The sequence below is a fragment of the Pan paniscus genome, chromosome 8, assembly GCF_029289425.2.
Source record: "Pan paniscus chromosome 8, NHGRI_mPanPan1-v2.0_pri, whole genome shotgun sequence".
In the NCBI taxonomy this organism is placed as follows: Eukaryota; Metazoa; Chordata; class Mammalia; order Primates; family Hominidae; genus Pan; species Pan paniscus.
Window position 1 is genome coordinate 108,329,208 of NC_073257.2, and position 18,143 is coordinate 108,347,350.

Below are 18,143 nucleotides of genomic sequence, written 5' to 3' on the forward strand. Positions count from 1 at the left end.
ATTGCTCAGCTCCCAGCAAGTCCCCTCCTTCCCTCCCTCCTGTCCCTGAGGTTGCCACCTTCTCGACCGGTGCCTTCCAGACTCCACACAAGCCTCCTTACCTGGCTGGATGTTTTCCCTGATGATGGTGACATGTTGGTCTCTGTCTGGCCGGGTGTGTTCATGCCAAAACCCAACCACATGGCCCAGCTCGTGAGCCACAATGCCAAACTTGTCACAGTTCTTCCCAATGGATATGGCCTGTGGGCCTCCTCCTCGGCGCCCAACATAGGAGCAACAGCTGGACAATTGCAGGAATACCCAGGTCAGCAGGTCAGAAGACATTCAGAGCAAGAGGCAAGTCCCCCCTCCCACTCTGTATGTGTGTGCGTGTGTGCATGTAAAAGAAACAGAATTTCAGGCCGGGTGCAGTGGCTTACGCCTGTAATCTCAGAACTTTGGGAGGCCGAGGTGGGCGGATCACCTGAGGTCAGGGGTTTGAGACCTGCCTGGCCAACATGGTGAAACCCTGTCTCTACTGAAAATATAAAAATTAGCCAGATGTGATGGTGTGTGCCTGTAATCCCAGCTACTTGGGAGGTTGAGGCAGGAGAACTGCTTGAACCCCGGAGGCAGAGGTTGCAGTGAGCCAAGATCACGCCACTGCACTCCAGCCTAGATAACAAGAGTGAAACACCGTCTCAAAAAAAAAAAAAAAAAGAAAAGAAACAGAATTTCAGAGGTGAAAGTGCTCTCATTGTCCAACTTCCCACCCAATGACCCAATGCAGAAATTCCCTCCAAAAATGGTTCTTGAGCTTTTTGTGGTTATGAATCTTCTTGAAAAGCCGACAAAAGATATGGTCTCTCTCTGACATAAAGTCCATACCATACTCTACCCCTCCACCTGCAAGGTGCTGGAGTCCCTGCTGGGCCATTTTTAATGAAAAGGAGAAGAGTCACGGGAAGGAGGCAGATGAGTGTCTATAATGCATGCAACTTGTTGTCATTATCAGAGGAGCCTTAGAGATGACTCCCTTCTGGGCACAATCATTTTTTTCAAATAATACTTATATACATTTTTGTAATACTAAAATTTATTTCATCAGTCTTCTATTAATGTACGTCTCGGCTGTAACTCCAGTTTTTGCTATTTTAACAAGGCCTCGGGGGAGAGGATGACAAGCAAAACAAATAAAAACAACAGCAAATGAAACAAGGAAATGGTAGTGTAAATTTCTACCAGTGGGATTCATGGATAAAAGGATATGTGCATTTGAAATTTTGATAGATACTGTCAAATTGCACTCCCAAAATGTTGTCTGTTTATATACTCACTAGTAAGATATTAAAAGCCCCTTTCTCTTTACCTAAAAGAAAGGAAATCAGTCTATTGAAGAGATATCCGCACTCTCATGTTTGTTGCAGCACTGTTCATGATAGCTAAGATTTGGAAGCAACCTAAGTGTCCATCAGCAGTTGAATGGATAAAGAAAATGTGTACACACAGAAAATATGTACAAGTACACAATGAAGTACTATTTAGCCTAAAAAAGAATGAGATCCTGTCATTTGCAACAACAGGAATGGAACTGGAGATCATTACGTTAAGTGAAATACGCCAGGCACAGAAAGACAAACATCATATGTTCTCACTTATTTGTGGTAGCTAAAAATTAAAACAATTGAACTCATGCAGATAGAGATTAGAAGGATGGTTACTGGAGGCTGGAAGAGTAGTGGGGGACTGGTGGGGAAGGTGGAGATGGTTAATGGGTAAAGAAAAAAAAATGAAAGCATGAATAAGATATACTATTTGACCAAAAAAACAGAGTGACTATAGTCAATAATAAGTTAATTGTACATTTAAAAACAACTAAAAGAGTGTAACTGGATTGTTTGTAAGACAAACGATAAATGCTTGAGGGGAGGGATACCCCATTCTCCATGATGTGATTATTTCACGTTGCATGCCTGTATCAAAACATCTCGGGTAGCCAACAAATATATACACCTACTGTTTACTCACAGAAGCTTAAACAAATGTTTAAGTCCTATTTCCCTCATCCTGGCCAACACTGGTTTTATCAAACTATTTTCCAATTGGATAGGTAAAAAATGGGATTTCACTGCATTGAGGGTGGATAGTTTTTCACATATTTTAAGTGACATTTTTATTTTTTTTCTGTGAACTATGTGATCACCTCTTACCCCTGTTTTCTTTTGGGTTGTCCATTTTTTTATGATTGATATTTAAGAACCCTTTGTAAATTAGGGAAACTAGTCAAGAGTGTTGCAAGTATTTTGCTCACTTTGTTAGTTCTCATTTGACTTTGTTTTTATGTATTATTTTGTTTTCTTTTTGCATTATAAAAGTTTTTAATGTTAGTATTATAAAATGTATTCATTTTCTTATGTGCTGCTTAGAAAGGTCATCCATATTTCAAGATTATAAATAAAATCTACTCTTGTTTCCTTCCTATACTCTTCGATTTTTTCTTTCTTTCTTCCATTTCTTTTTCTTTAATACTTACATCTTTGATCTAGCTAGAATAGTTATTGGTATAAGAAGTGAGGTAGGAGTCCAGCTTTTTTTTTTTTTCACAGAGAGTTATCTAAATTATCCCAATATTCAAATATCCCAATTGACTAACTGATCTTTCTCCCACTCATTTAAAATGTTACCCAAATTTGTGTATAGGTATATTCATTTTGGACCCTTTTTTGTATATATCTATTTTTCCCTTGAGTTCCAAACTGTTTTGTTATTATCTTCCTTTTGCATTTTAATATTCTGCATGTTTGGTTAGACCATTAGATAGCTACCTCTGTCATTACTGTTTTCTCTCTCTCTCTCTGTCTCTCTCTCTCTTTCTCTCTCTCTCTCTCTCTCATTATTTCTACATGGTTGTTCCTCCAGATAAACTCTAGTATCATTTGTTCAAGTTCTAAAAATATGTATGCATACATACACATGTACGTATATATCTATAAATGTTGGTGTTTAAATCAGAAAGGCATGAATGTACAGCTTATTTTAGGGAGTTCTGACATCTTTACTATGTTGAGTATCCCTACATCAGGAAGCAATATGCTTTCTATTTTTACTTTTTTTTTTTAGGTTCCTTGGAGTTTTAGCATTTTCTTCCTATAGGTCTGGCACATTTATGTTTAGTCTTAGATATAGTATCTATTATGTTTCTATTAAAGTTGTGATTTTTTTCCCATCATAAAAGTGTATCACACTATTTCATGTATAAAGAAAAGCAGTCACCTATTTTTGTTAATTAATTAATTTTGTGGTCACTTAATAGAGTCTCCTTGTGTTTCTAACAGCTTTTCAATTGATATTCTGGGGTTTCTAGGCACACAGTCACATTACCTCCCATCAGTGCAAACATTGCCTTGTTCCTGCCAATATTCACAGTTTTTCTTTCTTTCTCTTGTCTAATTTATATTAATTAGCAATTCCAAAACAATGCTAAATAATTGTGGTAACCCTAAACATCTTAAACTTGTTCATGATTTTAACTAAAATTAAATGCTTCTAGAAGTATCATCGATAAACATGATATTGGCTTTTGGTTGGAAGTTATTTATATAAATGTATATTTATACTTACATATATATAATGCAAGAATCTATCCTTGACATCTATTTCTGTGCTATCTTGGTTACTTTTTTAAAACAAAAACTGCATGTTGTATTGTACAGGTGCCTTTTAGCATCTATTGAGATATGAATATAGCTTCTCTTCTTTGACCAATCAATCTTGAGAATAGATTTCCTAATGTTGAACTAATCTTGTATTCCCTAGATAAATGTATTTGGCAGCCTCCTCTTCTTTTCTTCTGCTGCTGAATTCTACGTGCTAACATTTTATTTAGGATTTTGCATGGCTATTCACATGTGAGATTAGTCTATAATTTTTTCTTTCTTATCTTTTTTATCATGTTTTCCTTTCTTTCTCTATTTATTTGGTGCCATCCTTTTCATTTCAAGGTAGCAATGCCATAACAGTTCCTCAAAAGTAATTTGAAAGCGTTCATCTTTCTCTATGCTCTAAAAAGTTTAAGTATACCAGAATAATCTGTTTTTGAAGTTTTGAAAGAATTCACCTGTGAAACTCTGGGTCTGGTGCTTTGTGGGAGATGACTTTTTCCCTCCGTTCTTCAATTTCATTCAAAGTTCTTGGTCGGTATCAGTACTTTATTTTTACCTTGAAGACTTTCACATTATCCACATTTTCACACTTCTTGCCCTAGAGTTTTGCAAACTACTCCTTTGTGATTCTGCTGAATCTGTGGCTATTTCTCCCATTTTCATCTCTAATCTTATGTATTTCTATGTAATCATATTTTGTCTCAATTAAACTAACAAGTGGTTTATCTGTTGTTTTCTGTTTGTTTGTTTATTCAAATAATTTACTCTTGAATTTGTTAGCCCTGTAATGTTTCACCTTGTCTGTTTCCTTGTGCTCTCCTTAGGTTTATTTTGTTGTGGTGATGGTGGTGGGTTGTAAGTATTTATTTTTACTAGCTTCTTTGAATTGAATATTTCATTGTCACTATTGTCAATGGGTGATGTGGATATTTAAGTCTGTGGGCTTTTGTCCAGACATAGCTTTAGCTATATCTCTTTTATTTTGAACCATAGGGCTTTCATTATCTAGACATTCTGCAATTTTAATCTTGCTGTTTTTATGACCTAAGAGCCATAAAAATGGAAGCATGGGGGGACTTTTAACTTACCAGCTAATGTTTATTCTATTTTTGTTATTATGTTATGTCCAGTTTCACTGCTTTGCAATCAGAAAATATCTTAATGCTATTTCTGCCTTTAAGAATTTGTTAAGATGTTCTTAATGCTTAATAGATGGGCCATTTAAAAAAATGTGTTATGAGGTTATAGAATCTGATAGACCTATAGAATCAACTCTATTAACTGTATTTTTCAAATCCTCTGTGAATCTCTACTTATTTTTTGGTCAACGTGACACTGACTTACTTGGGCTGACAGAAATGAATTAAGTCTCGTGCTACTGAGCATTTCTGTCAATTTCCCCTTGAATTCCCTGGGGCTTGTTTTATGACTCTTGATGCTATGCTATTTGGTGCATGAAGATTTATGACAGTTATATTCTCACTGTCCCTTATACCCTTTCTCATTATAAAGTGTCTCAGCTTTTAACATTTTCTGACTTTAAAAACAAAAACAACAAAACAATGAAAACCTAGTCAATGACTAAAATTGGGATCCCAGCTTTCTTTTTGTTAGCATTTACCTGTATGGCTTCTTTCCTTTTACTTTTAAACCTCTCTAGGTTGTTTTATTCAGTAATCATCTTATGTATAGACCATGTAGTTGGGTTTGGTTTTTTTTGTTGTTGTTGTTTTGTTTTGTTTTGTTTTCTTTCTGAGATGGAGTTTTGCTCTTGTTGCCCAGGCTGGAGTGCAATGGCGGGATCTTGGCTCACTGCAACCTCTGCCTCCCAGCTCCAAGCGATTCTCCTGTCTCAGCCTCCCAAGTAGCTGGGATTACAGGCATGTGTCACCACACCTGGCTAATTTTGTATTTTTAGTAGAGATGGGGTTTCACCATGTTGGTCAGGCTGGTCTGGAACTCCCGACCTCAGGTGATCTGCCCACCTCAGCCTCCCAAACTGCTGGGATTACAGGCGTGACTCACCGCTCCTGGCCGGGTTTGGGTTTTTGATCCAACATGAGAACCTTTTCAGTAGGAAAGTATATCATACATATTTATTGACATAACAGATAACTTTAGTCATAAGCCAGTCATTTTATTACATATTATGTTTTCTGAAGGAAGTTTGTAAACCTGTAGAATCCCTCAAATTAAATGCAAAATTTTACATACATATTCATCTATTCTTGAAGAAGGAAAGCCCACCGCTTCATCAGATTCTAAATGGGGACACAAACCCCAAGAGGTTAAGAACCACTGCCTTAAGTCTTCACATGACACACCACCAGTTCCTTCTGTTGCTCTTCTAGTGCCAGTACCCCTGGTCTTCATGGAGTCTCCTGGAATCTTCCTCATGGCCCATCAGCTTTGCCACTGGATTGTAATTTCACCAAGGGCAGAAAGTTTCTAGCAAACCCTGGACTCCTCTATATAACAGCTCATTGGAAATACTTAGGTTTACAGAGAAAATTCAACACTCATGAGCCATCCGACTGATTCTGCAGAGGTGGCCTCGCTTTCGTTTACTTACCCACAGGTTCTGTAACTGAATACAATAAAGCTTTCCTCATCCGTCCTTTCTATGAAGGTCACACAGGTGTGCTTCTCCCAGTGTCTCATGGCCTGCTTAAAAATGGCCCTCTGGCTCCCTGAAACAACAGGGCAAGCACTCGACTTCAATGATGGGTCCATATTTTCTTTAGATGCTTTTTTTTTCTTTCGAGATGGAGTTTTGCCTTTGTTGCCCAGGCTGGAGTGCAATGGTGCGATCTCGGCTCACTGCAACTTCCGCCTCCCGGGTTCAAGCGATTCTCCTGCCTCAGCCTCCCCAGTAGCTGAAATTACAGGCATGTGCCACCACGCCCGGCTAATTTTGTATTTTTAGTAGAGATGGGGTTTCTCCATGTTGGTCAGGCTAGTCTTGACTCCTGACCTCAGGTGATCCGCCAGCCTCAGCCTCCCAAAGTGCTGGGATTACAGGCATGAGCCACGGCACCCAGCCTCCTTAGATGCTTTAAAGCATGCTGAGTTAAGACAAAGGATGTTCCAACAATTTAAAAAAAAAGATTGTTAATAATACTGTATTGTTTACTTGAAATTTGATAAAAGAACAGATTTTGTGTCCTCACCAGCCCCCAATGTAAGCATGGGTGGTGATGGATGTGCTAATTAATTTGATTATGGTGATCGAGACATAATATATCAAATCTTCACGTTGTATACCTTGAATATATACAATTTTTATTTGTCAATTAAATATTTAAAAAAAAAAAAAAAAGCTTGTTCAGAATAGAAATACTCCAGGAATTTTCAGGAATCAGGATTTCCCTTGCTAAAAATACAACGTAACTTTTCTGAGCTGCCAAAACCTAGAGAGTAGGAGTTTGTGGATTGGAAGGGAGGGTAAAAATAGATTTTCAAAATATCCTGGGCTTCCCAAATTTTCCTTTGTATTGAAAGTATTTTCCAAACTTTTACAAAACCTTATCCAGGTTTTTCGATTTGGAAACTACAGGCTTTTGAAGTAGGGGGGAGTCAACTCCAGCTCACCAGTACTGCACTTCACCCCCTCATTTTCTTTTAGACCTGTAGGGGGGTGCTCCCATGCACTCTAAAATTTCTATTTGCATGTACATCTGTGTAATTTTGCATGGGGTTTCAGTGTCTTGTGGGGAATCCTTGAGCCTAATTTTTCTTCCAGGCCTTTGAAAATAGGTGAACTTCATACTTTCTCTGAACCTGTCTTGGTATTTCCTTGAGTGGAAATTTGCTGAATAATAAAACTCCAGGCTGACAGTTACGTATAGTCAGTCAGTTCTTTTCAAAATCTAGAAGGAAGACTGTTTAAATTTTCCTGGAAGCAATGAGAAGGATCTAGGAAAAAATAGTTGTCTGGGAAGTATGAAGGATGGTGGGAGTTGGAGGTCTGAGTTCTACAGGGCCCTCATTGCAAAACAAAAACAAAAATTACAAGCAAAACAAAACAGCTGACATCACTTGGATGTTTGTCCCCTTCAGATCTCATTTTGAAACATAATCCCCAGTGTTGGAGGTGGGCCTGGTGGGAGGTGTTTGGGTCATGGGGGTGGGTCCCTCAAGAAGGGCTTAGCGCCATCCCCTTGGTGAATGAGCTCTCGCTATGAGTTCATGAGAGATTTGGTTGTTTAAAAGTGTGTGGTACCTACCCCACCTCTCTCTTGCTCCCTCCCACCATGTGATATTCTGGCTTCCTGTTGCCTTCCGCCATGATTGCAAGCTTCCTGAGGCCTCACCAGGAGCAGATATGCTGCCGCCATGCTTCTCAGACAGCCTGCAGAGCCGTGAGCCAAAACAAACTTCTTTTCCTTAGAAACTACCCAGCCTCAGGTATTCCCTTAGAGCAACACAAATGGACTAGCACAACAGCACTGGGGAGGCTCCCATCATTGTCTGCAGGATGTGGGGATGGTATCATATTGTTGTCCCAAAAACATTCATATAGAATAAAGAATAACAGCTGGGCATGGTGATTCATGTCTGTAATCCCAGCACTTTGGAAGGCCAAGGCAGGTGGATCCCTTAAGCTCAGGAGTTTGAGACCAGCCTGGGCAACATGGTGAAACCCTGTCTCTACAAACACTTAAGAAAAAAAAATTAGCTGGGCTTGGCGGCACGCGCCTGTAGTCTCAGCTACTCAGGAGGCTGAAGTGGGAGGATCGCTTGAGCCTGGAAGGTTGAGGCTGCAGTGAGATGTGATCATGCCACTGCACTGCAGCCTGGGCAACAGAGTAAGACCCTGTCTCAAAAAAATAAAAGAAAGAAAGAAGAAACAAACAACAACAACAAAAAATAGAATAACTTAACTGTCCATTTTTTTTCTGACATCTTGACATTTTTTGTTCAAATTGTTTATAGCTCAATTGCTCACCAAAAATAGCAACCCTACTAATTATCTAATAACATGAAATACTTGTGTCAACAAAATTCCGATATATAAAATTAGTTAACTTTGATGAAAGTAATATAAATCTTTGGTCAGAAAAGCACACCAGATCTGAAAGAACACAGTTAGGATACCAAGGAACAGAAGTCTGTAGTGGTTTATAATTTCTATTTTTTTTCTTTAGGCACTCACCTTTCTCTGCTGTGAGAATAGACCTCCTTGAAGGCAGGATGAAATCTTAGTCATCTTTTTTACCACCAATCCCTAATTAAGCACCTGGCACTAGGAAGCCGTGGGTTACTGCTGCAGGAGCGAAAGGGAACTGCAGGAATTCCGCTGCCCTGCTGCTGAGGTCTTCACCGTTCCCTAACTTACTCATCAGTGATTCTCAGTGGCTTTGGCAAATCCTCAGGGAATCTGCCTTCATCAGCCACCTCTCAGAGTAGAGGTCACAGAGCCACAGGGAGGGGAAGGACTTGTAAGTTGCACTGAGAGCCCAGGAAGGTCTCTCGGTATGGCTTGTCACTCAGGCTTTCCATTGACATTGGCCGCAGGTACGCAGTGGGCATATTTGCTACCTGTCTAGGATGTGCCGTGCCCTGCTCTAGGTGTTGGAGATACGGAAGCAGAAATGAGACAGAAAAAAGACTGCTGCTCCCACAGAGCTTAGACACAGACAAAAATAAATGAAACAGAAATAGAAGTAAAGAGTTCAGGTCATGGTAAGTGCTGCCAATGTTATAAAGCAGGGTCTGGGGACAGGGAGGCGCTGGTGGCGGGAGGGCAGAAGGCCTTCCTGTGATGTGTCCCTTGACATAAGACTCAAATGATAAGAAGAAGACAGCCATGCAAAGACCTGGGGAAAGGGCCTCCAAGGGAGACAGAAGGCAAGTTCAAGTGTGAGTGCTCAGGGGCCTATGAGGGGGGCACGTCTTGGGATGGGCACATGGCTGGTGAGGCCAGAGCTTAGGGATGAAGGATGGGAGAAGGGTAGAGAGGGTCAAAGGCCAGGCAGGAGAGGGACAGTGGGGTACTTGAGGGAGGGCATTACAGGCCCATGGTCAGGAATTTCATTCTAGTGGCAATGGGAAGCTGGGGATGATTCACATATTTTAAAGATAATATTAATATCAGATACATACTAATTACTGTGTGCCAGGCACCACTCTAAGCGCTTTATCTATAGTAACCCATTTGATTCTGAAAACAACCAGATGGGGTAGAAGATATTATCATCCCCATTTACAGAAGAGGGAACTGAGGCACAGAGAGGCTAATTTCCCCAGGGCATTTTGCTGGCAAGTGCTGGAGCTGAGATTTGGACCCAGGGAGTCGAGCCATGTCCACTGGTCTCTTTGGTCACTGAGTGGAACACTGCTTGTAGGTGGTGGCAGGGGACCTCTGAGTCCAGGACGCTCATCCAGGCAGAGGACAGGGAAGCCAACCATGTGCAGTTGCTCAGGGACTTTCTTCTATGCGGAGGGCTTGTCCTCAAACAGTCATCATGCAAACCCCGCTTATCCGTCAAGGTCCTTCCAGGTCACTCCCCACATGAAGCATCGGGAGCAAGGTAACCAACTTTGAGGACATAGCTCCAACAGAGACTGCAATTTCCCCAGGACTGGTGGGCCAGGACTTGCCGGCAAGAGGGGGGCACCATCTGTAGGCCTGCTGTGGTCCCTAACATCTGCTCCATCCCACCCGGGTCCTTCCTAGAAGGACTCTCTCAACCCAGGGAGACAAAGCACCCTGACCCAAAGCAGGCCTTGTCTGTGGCTACTGACCAGTGAAGTTCCCTCCAATGACGTAGGGGATGACTCCTCCAGGCCATATCCTCTCTGTCCTTGAGGTTGTGGCTCTTCGGACCCGGGGAGAGAAGGTCTTGGCTGCGGCATGCAAGGTCCCAGGGCTGTGCAGGAGTGTGGTATTCTCCCAGCCATCTGCAAGACAGTCAGGTTAATATTGATTTTGCCCTTTGATTCCTCCTGTGAATTATGGCTGAGGTTGTATTATCCACAATTCCAAAAAGGGGGTGTTAAAACATGTTCAAAAGGGGCTATTTCATCAGTTCAGGGTTTGGAAGCCCTGGGTGGCAGTTTTCCAGATGGGGGAAGAGTACATGTAGTAAACGTACCGGGCTATGATGGGAGTGGGTTTGGCTTGTCTGAGGCCTTGAGAGAGGTCACATGGGGCCACAGAATCAAATGGGCAGGGATACCTCACAGCTCTTTGGGTGGGGCTGAGGTTGGAGTGCACTTTCTGCTCAGAGTCACAAGCATTTGGGGAACAAACTGGGTCAATCTCTTGCCTTGATCCAATATGGTCAGTGTTGCATATTTTGAAATAATTTGGCCAGTACAACAAGGAGAGTGAACCTGTCTGTGACACTGGAAAAATTATTTATAAGAAAAACCGTGGGAAAAGCAGACCCTCATAAAACCCTCAACTCTTGGCATCTGTACCCTTAAGACAGGAGTGTGGCAAACACAAGGAGGTTCGATGGAAGGTTCTGAGTCCACGCGTTGGGCCTCCCACAATGGCAGAGGTAGGTAGGTGGAATAGAACACTGAAATCCATGGACACCAGTCACTGAATCCGCATGCATTTCATTCACCAGTCAGATAATTTAAAATTTTGTTTTCAGTTGGCTTGCTTAGAATCCCTCATTATTCTAACTTGGAGCACTTTCACTCTAGTTTTTATACTTTTTCCCCTAAAAATCAGGTTTTGTTTTTGCAGACTCTTTTCTTTGTTTTTGTTTGTTTGTTTGCTTGTTTGTTTGTTTGTTTATTGAGACAGAGTCTCACTCTATCACCCAGGTTGCAGTGGCGCAATCTCGGCTCACTGCAACTTCCACCTCCCGGGTTCAAGCGATTCTCCTGCTTCAGCCTCCCGAGTAGTTGGTATAACAGGCGGAAGCCATCATGCCTGGCTAATTTTTGTATTTTACTAGAGATGGGGTTTCATCATGTTGACCAGGCTGGTCTCGAACTCCTGACCTCAAGTGATCCACCCGCCTAGGCCTCCCAAAGTGCTGGGATTACAGGTGTAAGCCACCATGCCTGGCCAATTCTTTTCACTTTTCTTTATTACATTAATGTTATTTACTTTATTACTTCCTTCTATTTTCACTTGTTTTATCCTGACATTTCCTTCCTAGCTTCTTTTCTCTCTTATTTAAAAAAATTGAGATAGAATTCACACACCATATTTAGCCTTTTAAAGTATACCATTCAGTGGCTTTTAGTATTTTCACAAAGTTGTGAAACCATCACCATTATCTAATTCTACAGTATTTTCATCATTCCAAAGAGAAACTTTGTACTCATTAACAGTCACTCCCCATCTCTCCCTTTCCCGAGACCTTGGCAACCAGTAATCAACTTTGTTTCTATGAATTTGCCTATTCTGGACATTTCCTAGAGATGGAATCACACGACATGTGGCCTTTTGTGTCTGGCTTCTTTCACTTGGCATGTTTTCAAGGATCACTCATGTTGTAGTATGAATCAGTTCTTCATTTTATGGCTGAGTAGTATTCCACTGTATGCACATACCACATTTTGTTTATCTGTTCTTCAGTGGGTGGACATTTAGGTTATTTCCACTTTTTGGCTGTTAGGAATAATGCTTCTATGAACATTCATATACACATTTTTGTGGACATAGTTTTTTCATTTCTCTTGGGTACATGCCTGGGGTGGAATTGCTGGGTCATATGGTAACTCTATGTTGAACCTTTTGAGAAACTACCAGACTGTTTTTCAAAACAGTGGCACCATTTTACATTCCCACCAGAAATACACCAGGGTTCCAATGTCTCCACATCCTCGTCAACACTTGTGATTGTCAATCTTTTTTATTATAGTCATCCTAATGGTGTGAAGCGGAATCTCATTTTGGTTTTGATTTTCATTTCCCCAATGACTAATGATGTTGAACATCTCTTCCACGTACTTGGTGGTCATTTGTGTATCTTCTTCAGAGAAATATCCATTCAAATTATTTATTCATTTCCTTTTATTTTCTTTTTTTTTTTGAGACGGAGTCTTGCTCTGTTGCCCAGGCTGGAGTACAGTGGCACGATCTCGGCTCACTGCAACCTCTGCCTCCCGGGTTCATGCCATTCTCCTGCCTCAGCCTCCTGAGTAGCTGGGACTACAGGTGCCCACCACCATACCCAGCTAATTTTTTGTATTTTTAGTAGAGACAGGGTTTCACCATGTTAGCCAGGATGGTCTCGATCTCCCGACCTCGTGATCTGCCTGCCTCGGCCTCCCAAAGTGCTGGGATTGCAGGCATGAGGCTCTTTTATTGTTGTGTTATAATTAGTCTTTATATATTCTAGATACCAGGCTCTTGTCAGATATATAATTTCCAAATCTTTCTTCCATTCTGTAGGTTGTCTTTTCACTTTTATAATAGTGTCCTTTGAAGCACAAATGTTTTTAATGAAGTCTAATTTATCTATGATCTTGTTTTGTTGCTTGTGCTTTTGGTGTCATATCTAAGAAACCATAGCCTAATTCAAGATCACAAAGATTTATACATATGTTTTATTCTGACAGTTTTATAGTTTTAGCTCTTATATCTAGGTCTTTGATCCATTTTTAGTTAACTTTTGTATATGGTGTGAGGTAGGGCTCCAACTTCACTCTTTAGTATGTAAACATCTAACTGTCCTAGGACCATTTGTAGAAAAGACTAGTTTTTCTCCATGGAATTGTCTTGGTGCTCTTGTCCAAAATCAACTGGCCATCCTTTCCTAGCTTCTCGAGTTGAATACTTGGTGCATTAATTTTACATCTTTCTTATAAATATTAACATTTTCAAGGCTAAATTTCTCTCTGACGTCTTGTTTTCCTGTGTCTCACATTTTGAAATGTACATTTTCAATGTTAGATATTGATACATTCTTTAAGTTCCATTTAGACTTTCTTCTTTGACCTCTGAATTATTTCAAAGTATGGGTTTTAATTTCTAAACATTTGTTTCTGTGTGTGTGTTATTGATTTCTAACACTGCACTGTGTTCTAATAACCTATTCTTCATGGTAGGGGTTAGCAATTTTTCTATAAAAGGCCATATAGTAAATATTTTAAGCTTTGTGGGTCATATATTATTTGTTACAACTACTCAACTCTGCCATTGTAGTGTGAAAGCAGCCACAGATAATATGTCAATAAATGGACCTGGCTGTGTGCCAATAAAACTTTATTTGCAAAAACAGCAGGTTGGATTTGGCCTACTGATATCATTGATGGCTAGCCCTTGCTCTAAAGTATCAATTTTTTGGTATTTAGGCCTTCCTTGGTAAGCTAATACAAGACTGATTTTTATAAATGTTCCATGTTTTCTTATGATAATGTGTGATGTCTAATTGATGGGTTTCATATGTTGTTCAAATATTCCACTTACAAAAATTTTTGGCTTCTTAATGTATCAGTTACTAAGAAAAGTGCTTTAAGCAAAACCTCCAGAACTAAGACTATGAATTGTCATTTTCTCTATCCTTAATTTTTTCTCTAGATTGTTCAAGGCCATGTTGGTTAAGTAAGACAAGTTTAGAATTGTTAAACATTCCAGATAAATTTTTCTTTTATCATTAATAATCCTTTTTATAATAATAACATTCATTCATAATAATGATTGTTTTGTCTGATATAAATATTGCTATACCTTTTTTTTTTTCTGAGTCAGGGTCTGGCTCTGTCACCCAGGCTGGAGTGCAGTGGCACGATCTCAGCTCACTGCAACCTCTGCCTCCTGGGTTCAAGCCATCCTCCCCCCTCCCCCTCCCAAGTAGCGGGGACCACAGGCATACGCCACCACCCCTGGCTAATTCTTATACTTTTTGTAGAGACATGGTTTCATCATGTTGCCCAGACTGGTCTCAAACTCCTGAGCTAAAGCGATCTGCCCACCTTGACCTCCCAGAAAGCTGGGATTACAGGCATGCACCACCGCACCTGGCCTGCTATACATTTTTAAATTTTGGTTAGTGTTTGCCTCATATAGCTTTTTTCTATCCATTTTCAATATTTTTCTATAATTATTTTTGTTAAAGTGAGTCATTGAATGGGTGTTATTCTCTGAGTTAATTGCATTTCCCACAACAAACAATACATCAAGCTTTGTAATTATCATAATATTGAGGTTCAATATTATATTTTCTGGTATATAAAGTAGCTTTTTATAAATTGAAATTTTTATTTAGATAATTGTAGATTCACATGAAGTTGTAATAAATAATACAGAGATTTCATGTACCTTCCTTTCAGATATTTCATTTCCTCTAATGGTAACAATTTGCAAAACTACAGTACAATAACACAACTAGGATATGGGCATTGATACAAGCCACTGATTTCACTCAGATATCTCCAGCATTACTTGTACTCATTTGTGTGTGTATGTGTGTAAGACAATTTTATCACACTTACAGTTTTGTGTATCTACCACCACATTCATGATACTGAACAGTTTCAACACCATAAGTATCCCCCATGTTGTTATTTTATAACAATATCTACCCCTCTTTCCCCTTTCCTCCATCCATTCCAAAATTCTGGCAACCACCAGTCTGTTTCCATTTCTAAAATTCTGTCATTTGATGAATATCATATAAATAGAATCATACAGCATATAATAGGGATAATAATTATGCTCTTCTCACTCAGCATAATTCCCTGGAGATTCATCTAAGTTGTTGCCTGTATGAATAGTTTATTTTTATTGCTGAGTAGTAGTCCATGGTATGGATGAACCACAGTTTGTTTACCCATTCACCTGTTGAAGGATATCTGGATTGTTTCCTGCTATTACAAATAAAGCCATTATGAACATTCATGTACAGATTTTTGTGTAAAGGTAAGTTTTCATTTCTCTGGGACACATATCAAAGAGGGAATTACTGGCTCATATAGTAATTGGGTCTATTTCTGGGTTCTCTATTCCATTGGTCTACATGTTTATCACTCTGCCAATGCCATACCATCTTGATTACTGTAGCTACAGAGTAAGCCTTATATGGGGTAGAGTGATTACACCCCTTCAGTCTTCTTTTTCATAATTGTTTTAGTTGTCTTTCCATATAAATTTTAGAATAAGCTTGTCTATGCCTGCAAAAAATGAAAATAAAAAAACATGTTGAGATAGAAATTGCATTAAACCTATAGAACAATCTGGAGAGAACTTGGCACCTCTACTCTATGCATCTTCCAATCCAGGGATGCAGCATATCTCTCCACTGATTTATGTCTGTCTTGATTTTTTTCACCAGCATTGTTTAATTTTCATCACACAAATCCTGTATGAATTTTGTTAACTGTATATCCAAGTATTTCATCTTCTTTGGAGTGATTGTGTATATGGCATTGTATTTTTAATTTTGGTTTCTGTATGTTCATTGTTAGAATATAGAAATGTAAGCCATTATAGAATTTTATATTTCCAATATAGAAATGTGCTGGCCTTGTATTTCTGAAATTTTGTTGAACTCATTGATTGGTTCTAGGAGGTTTTTGGGCTTTTCTTTTTTCTTAATAGATTTCTTAGGATCTTCTATGTAGACAAACATGTCATTTACAAACAGGGACAGTTTTATTTTTTCCTTTCCAACTTGTTTGCCTTTTCTTTGTTTTTCGTGCTTTACTGCAGTGTCCGGAACTTCCAGAACTACGCTGAATGAGAGTACGAAAGCAGACATCCTTGCCTTGTTCTTGGTCTTGGGAAAAGGTGTTTGGTCTTTCGACCATTGAGTATAATGTAAGCTGTAGGTTTTTTTCTAGACACTCTGTATCAAGTTAAGATAATTCCTCTCTATTCCTAATTTGTTGAGTTTTTATCGTGAATAGGTGTTAGATTTTGTTAAATGTGTTTTCTTCATCAATTGCTGTGATAATAGGATTCTTCTTTAATAGCTTGTTGATGTAGCAGGTTCTATAGACTGATTTTCAAATGTTGAATCAGCCTTGCATACCTGGAATAAATCCCACTGGGTTATGCTGTATAATTCTTTTTTATACATTGTTGGATTTCATTTGCTAATTTTTTTTTTTTAAGGATTTCTGCATGTAAGTTTAATTCGGTTTAGGGGTGTCTCTTTTTTTTGAGACAGAATCTCACTCTGTTGCCCAGGCTGGAGTGCAGTGGTGTGATCTTGGCTCACTGCAAACTCCACCTCCCAGGTTCACGCCATTCTCCTGCCTCAGCCTCCCACATAGCTGGGACTACAGGCACCTGCCACCACGCCTGGCTAATTTTTTGTATTTTTAGTAGAGATGGGGTTTCACCATGTTAGCCAGGATGGTCTCGATCTCCTGACCTTGTGATCTGCCTGCCTCGGCCTCCCAAAGTGCTGGGATTACAGGAGTGGGCCACCACGCCCAGCCTTAGGAGTGTCTCTTACAAGCAGCAAACAGCTAGATTTTTTTCTTGTTGTTCAACCTGAGAATCCTCTAACAGACGAATTACATTTATTTTATAACTGATATACCTGGACTTATTCCCTTCCTTTTGTTTTATGCTTTCTTTTATTCTTTTGTTTTCTTTTCCTCCTTTTATTCTCCTTTCCTGCTTTCTATTAGATTAAGAAATTTTTCTATATTTACTTTTTATTTCCATTATGTGCTTTCTATTCTTTAATATTGCCTTTTCATGTTTAACATTCATACTTGACTTTTTAAAGTATAAAGAATTAGTGAACTAAGAAGACAGATCTGGGCTGGGTGTGGCGGCTCATCCCTGTAATCCCAACACTTTGGGAGGCCGAGGCAGGAGGATCATGAGGTCAGGAGATCGAGACCATCCTGACTAACACAGTGAAACCCCATCTCTACTAAAAACTACAAAAACTTAGCCAGGCATGGTGGCAGGTGCCTGTAGTCCCAGCTACTCAGGAGGCTGAGGCAGAAGAATGGCGTGAACCTGGGAGGCGGAGCTTGTAGTGAGCCGAGATCACACCACTGCACTCCAGCCTGAGCGACAGAGCAAGACTCCGTCTCAAAAAAAAAGAAGACAGATCTGAAGCCAGAAACCACAACCTTGTTCTAAGAAATACAGGGTTTTTAAAATATTTTAATTTGTAAGACACCCTCCAATTTTTCATGTTATTATTTGCTTCCTTTCAAGACCCCAAATTAGTCACCATTATTGATGGCTTATTTGTGTTTGTTTGCAATACAGATTGATATCTGCCTTCATATCCATCCATTCCCTTGCTCACTGGTATTTCGTACATCTCACTTCTCCCTCCTGGAAATGCTTTTGAGTCTTGCTCTGTCGCCCAGGCTGGAATGCAGTGCAATCTCGGCTCACTGTAACCTCCATCTCCCAAGTTCAAGAGATTCTCCTGCCTCAGCCTCCCAAGTAGCTGGGGTTACAGACATGTGCAACCATGCCTAGCTGATTTTTGTGGTTTTAGTAGAGATAGGGTTTCACTATGTTGGCCAGGCTGGTTTTGAACTCCTGGCCTCAAGTGATCCACCCCATTTGGCCTCCCAAAGTGCTGGGATTACAGGTGTCTAAAACTTTTCAAT

The 18,143-nt window shown here is 39.8% G+C and overlaps 1 protein-coding gene across 1 annotated transcript in view; it reads right to left on the bottom strand.

The window, feature by feature from the left end:
• The window catches only part of TLL2 (tolloid like 2), a 151,024-nt gene that overhangs the window by 57,813 nt on the left and 75,068 nt on the right, over positions 1–18,143 (bottom strand). The window contains exons 4-6 of the mRNA XM_003825413.4: positions 10,389–10,544; positions 6,214–6,331; positions 102–280 (exon numbers count right to left, since the gene is read on the bottom strand). Of these exons, the coding sequence (XP_003825461.1) occupies positions 102–280; positions 6,214–6,331; positions 10,389–10,544 (453 nt within the window). The remainder of the gene's footprint in view (positions 1–101; positions 281–6,213; positions 6,332–10,388; positions 10,545–18,143) is intronic.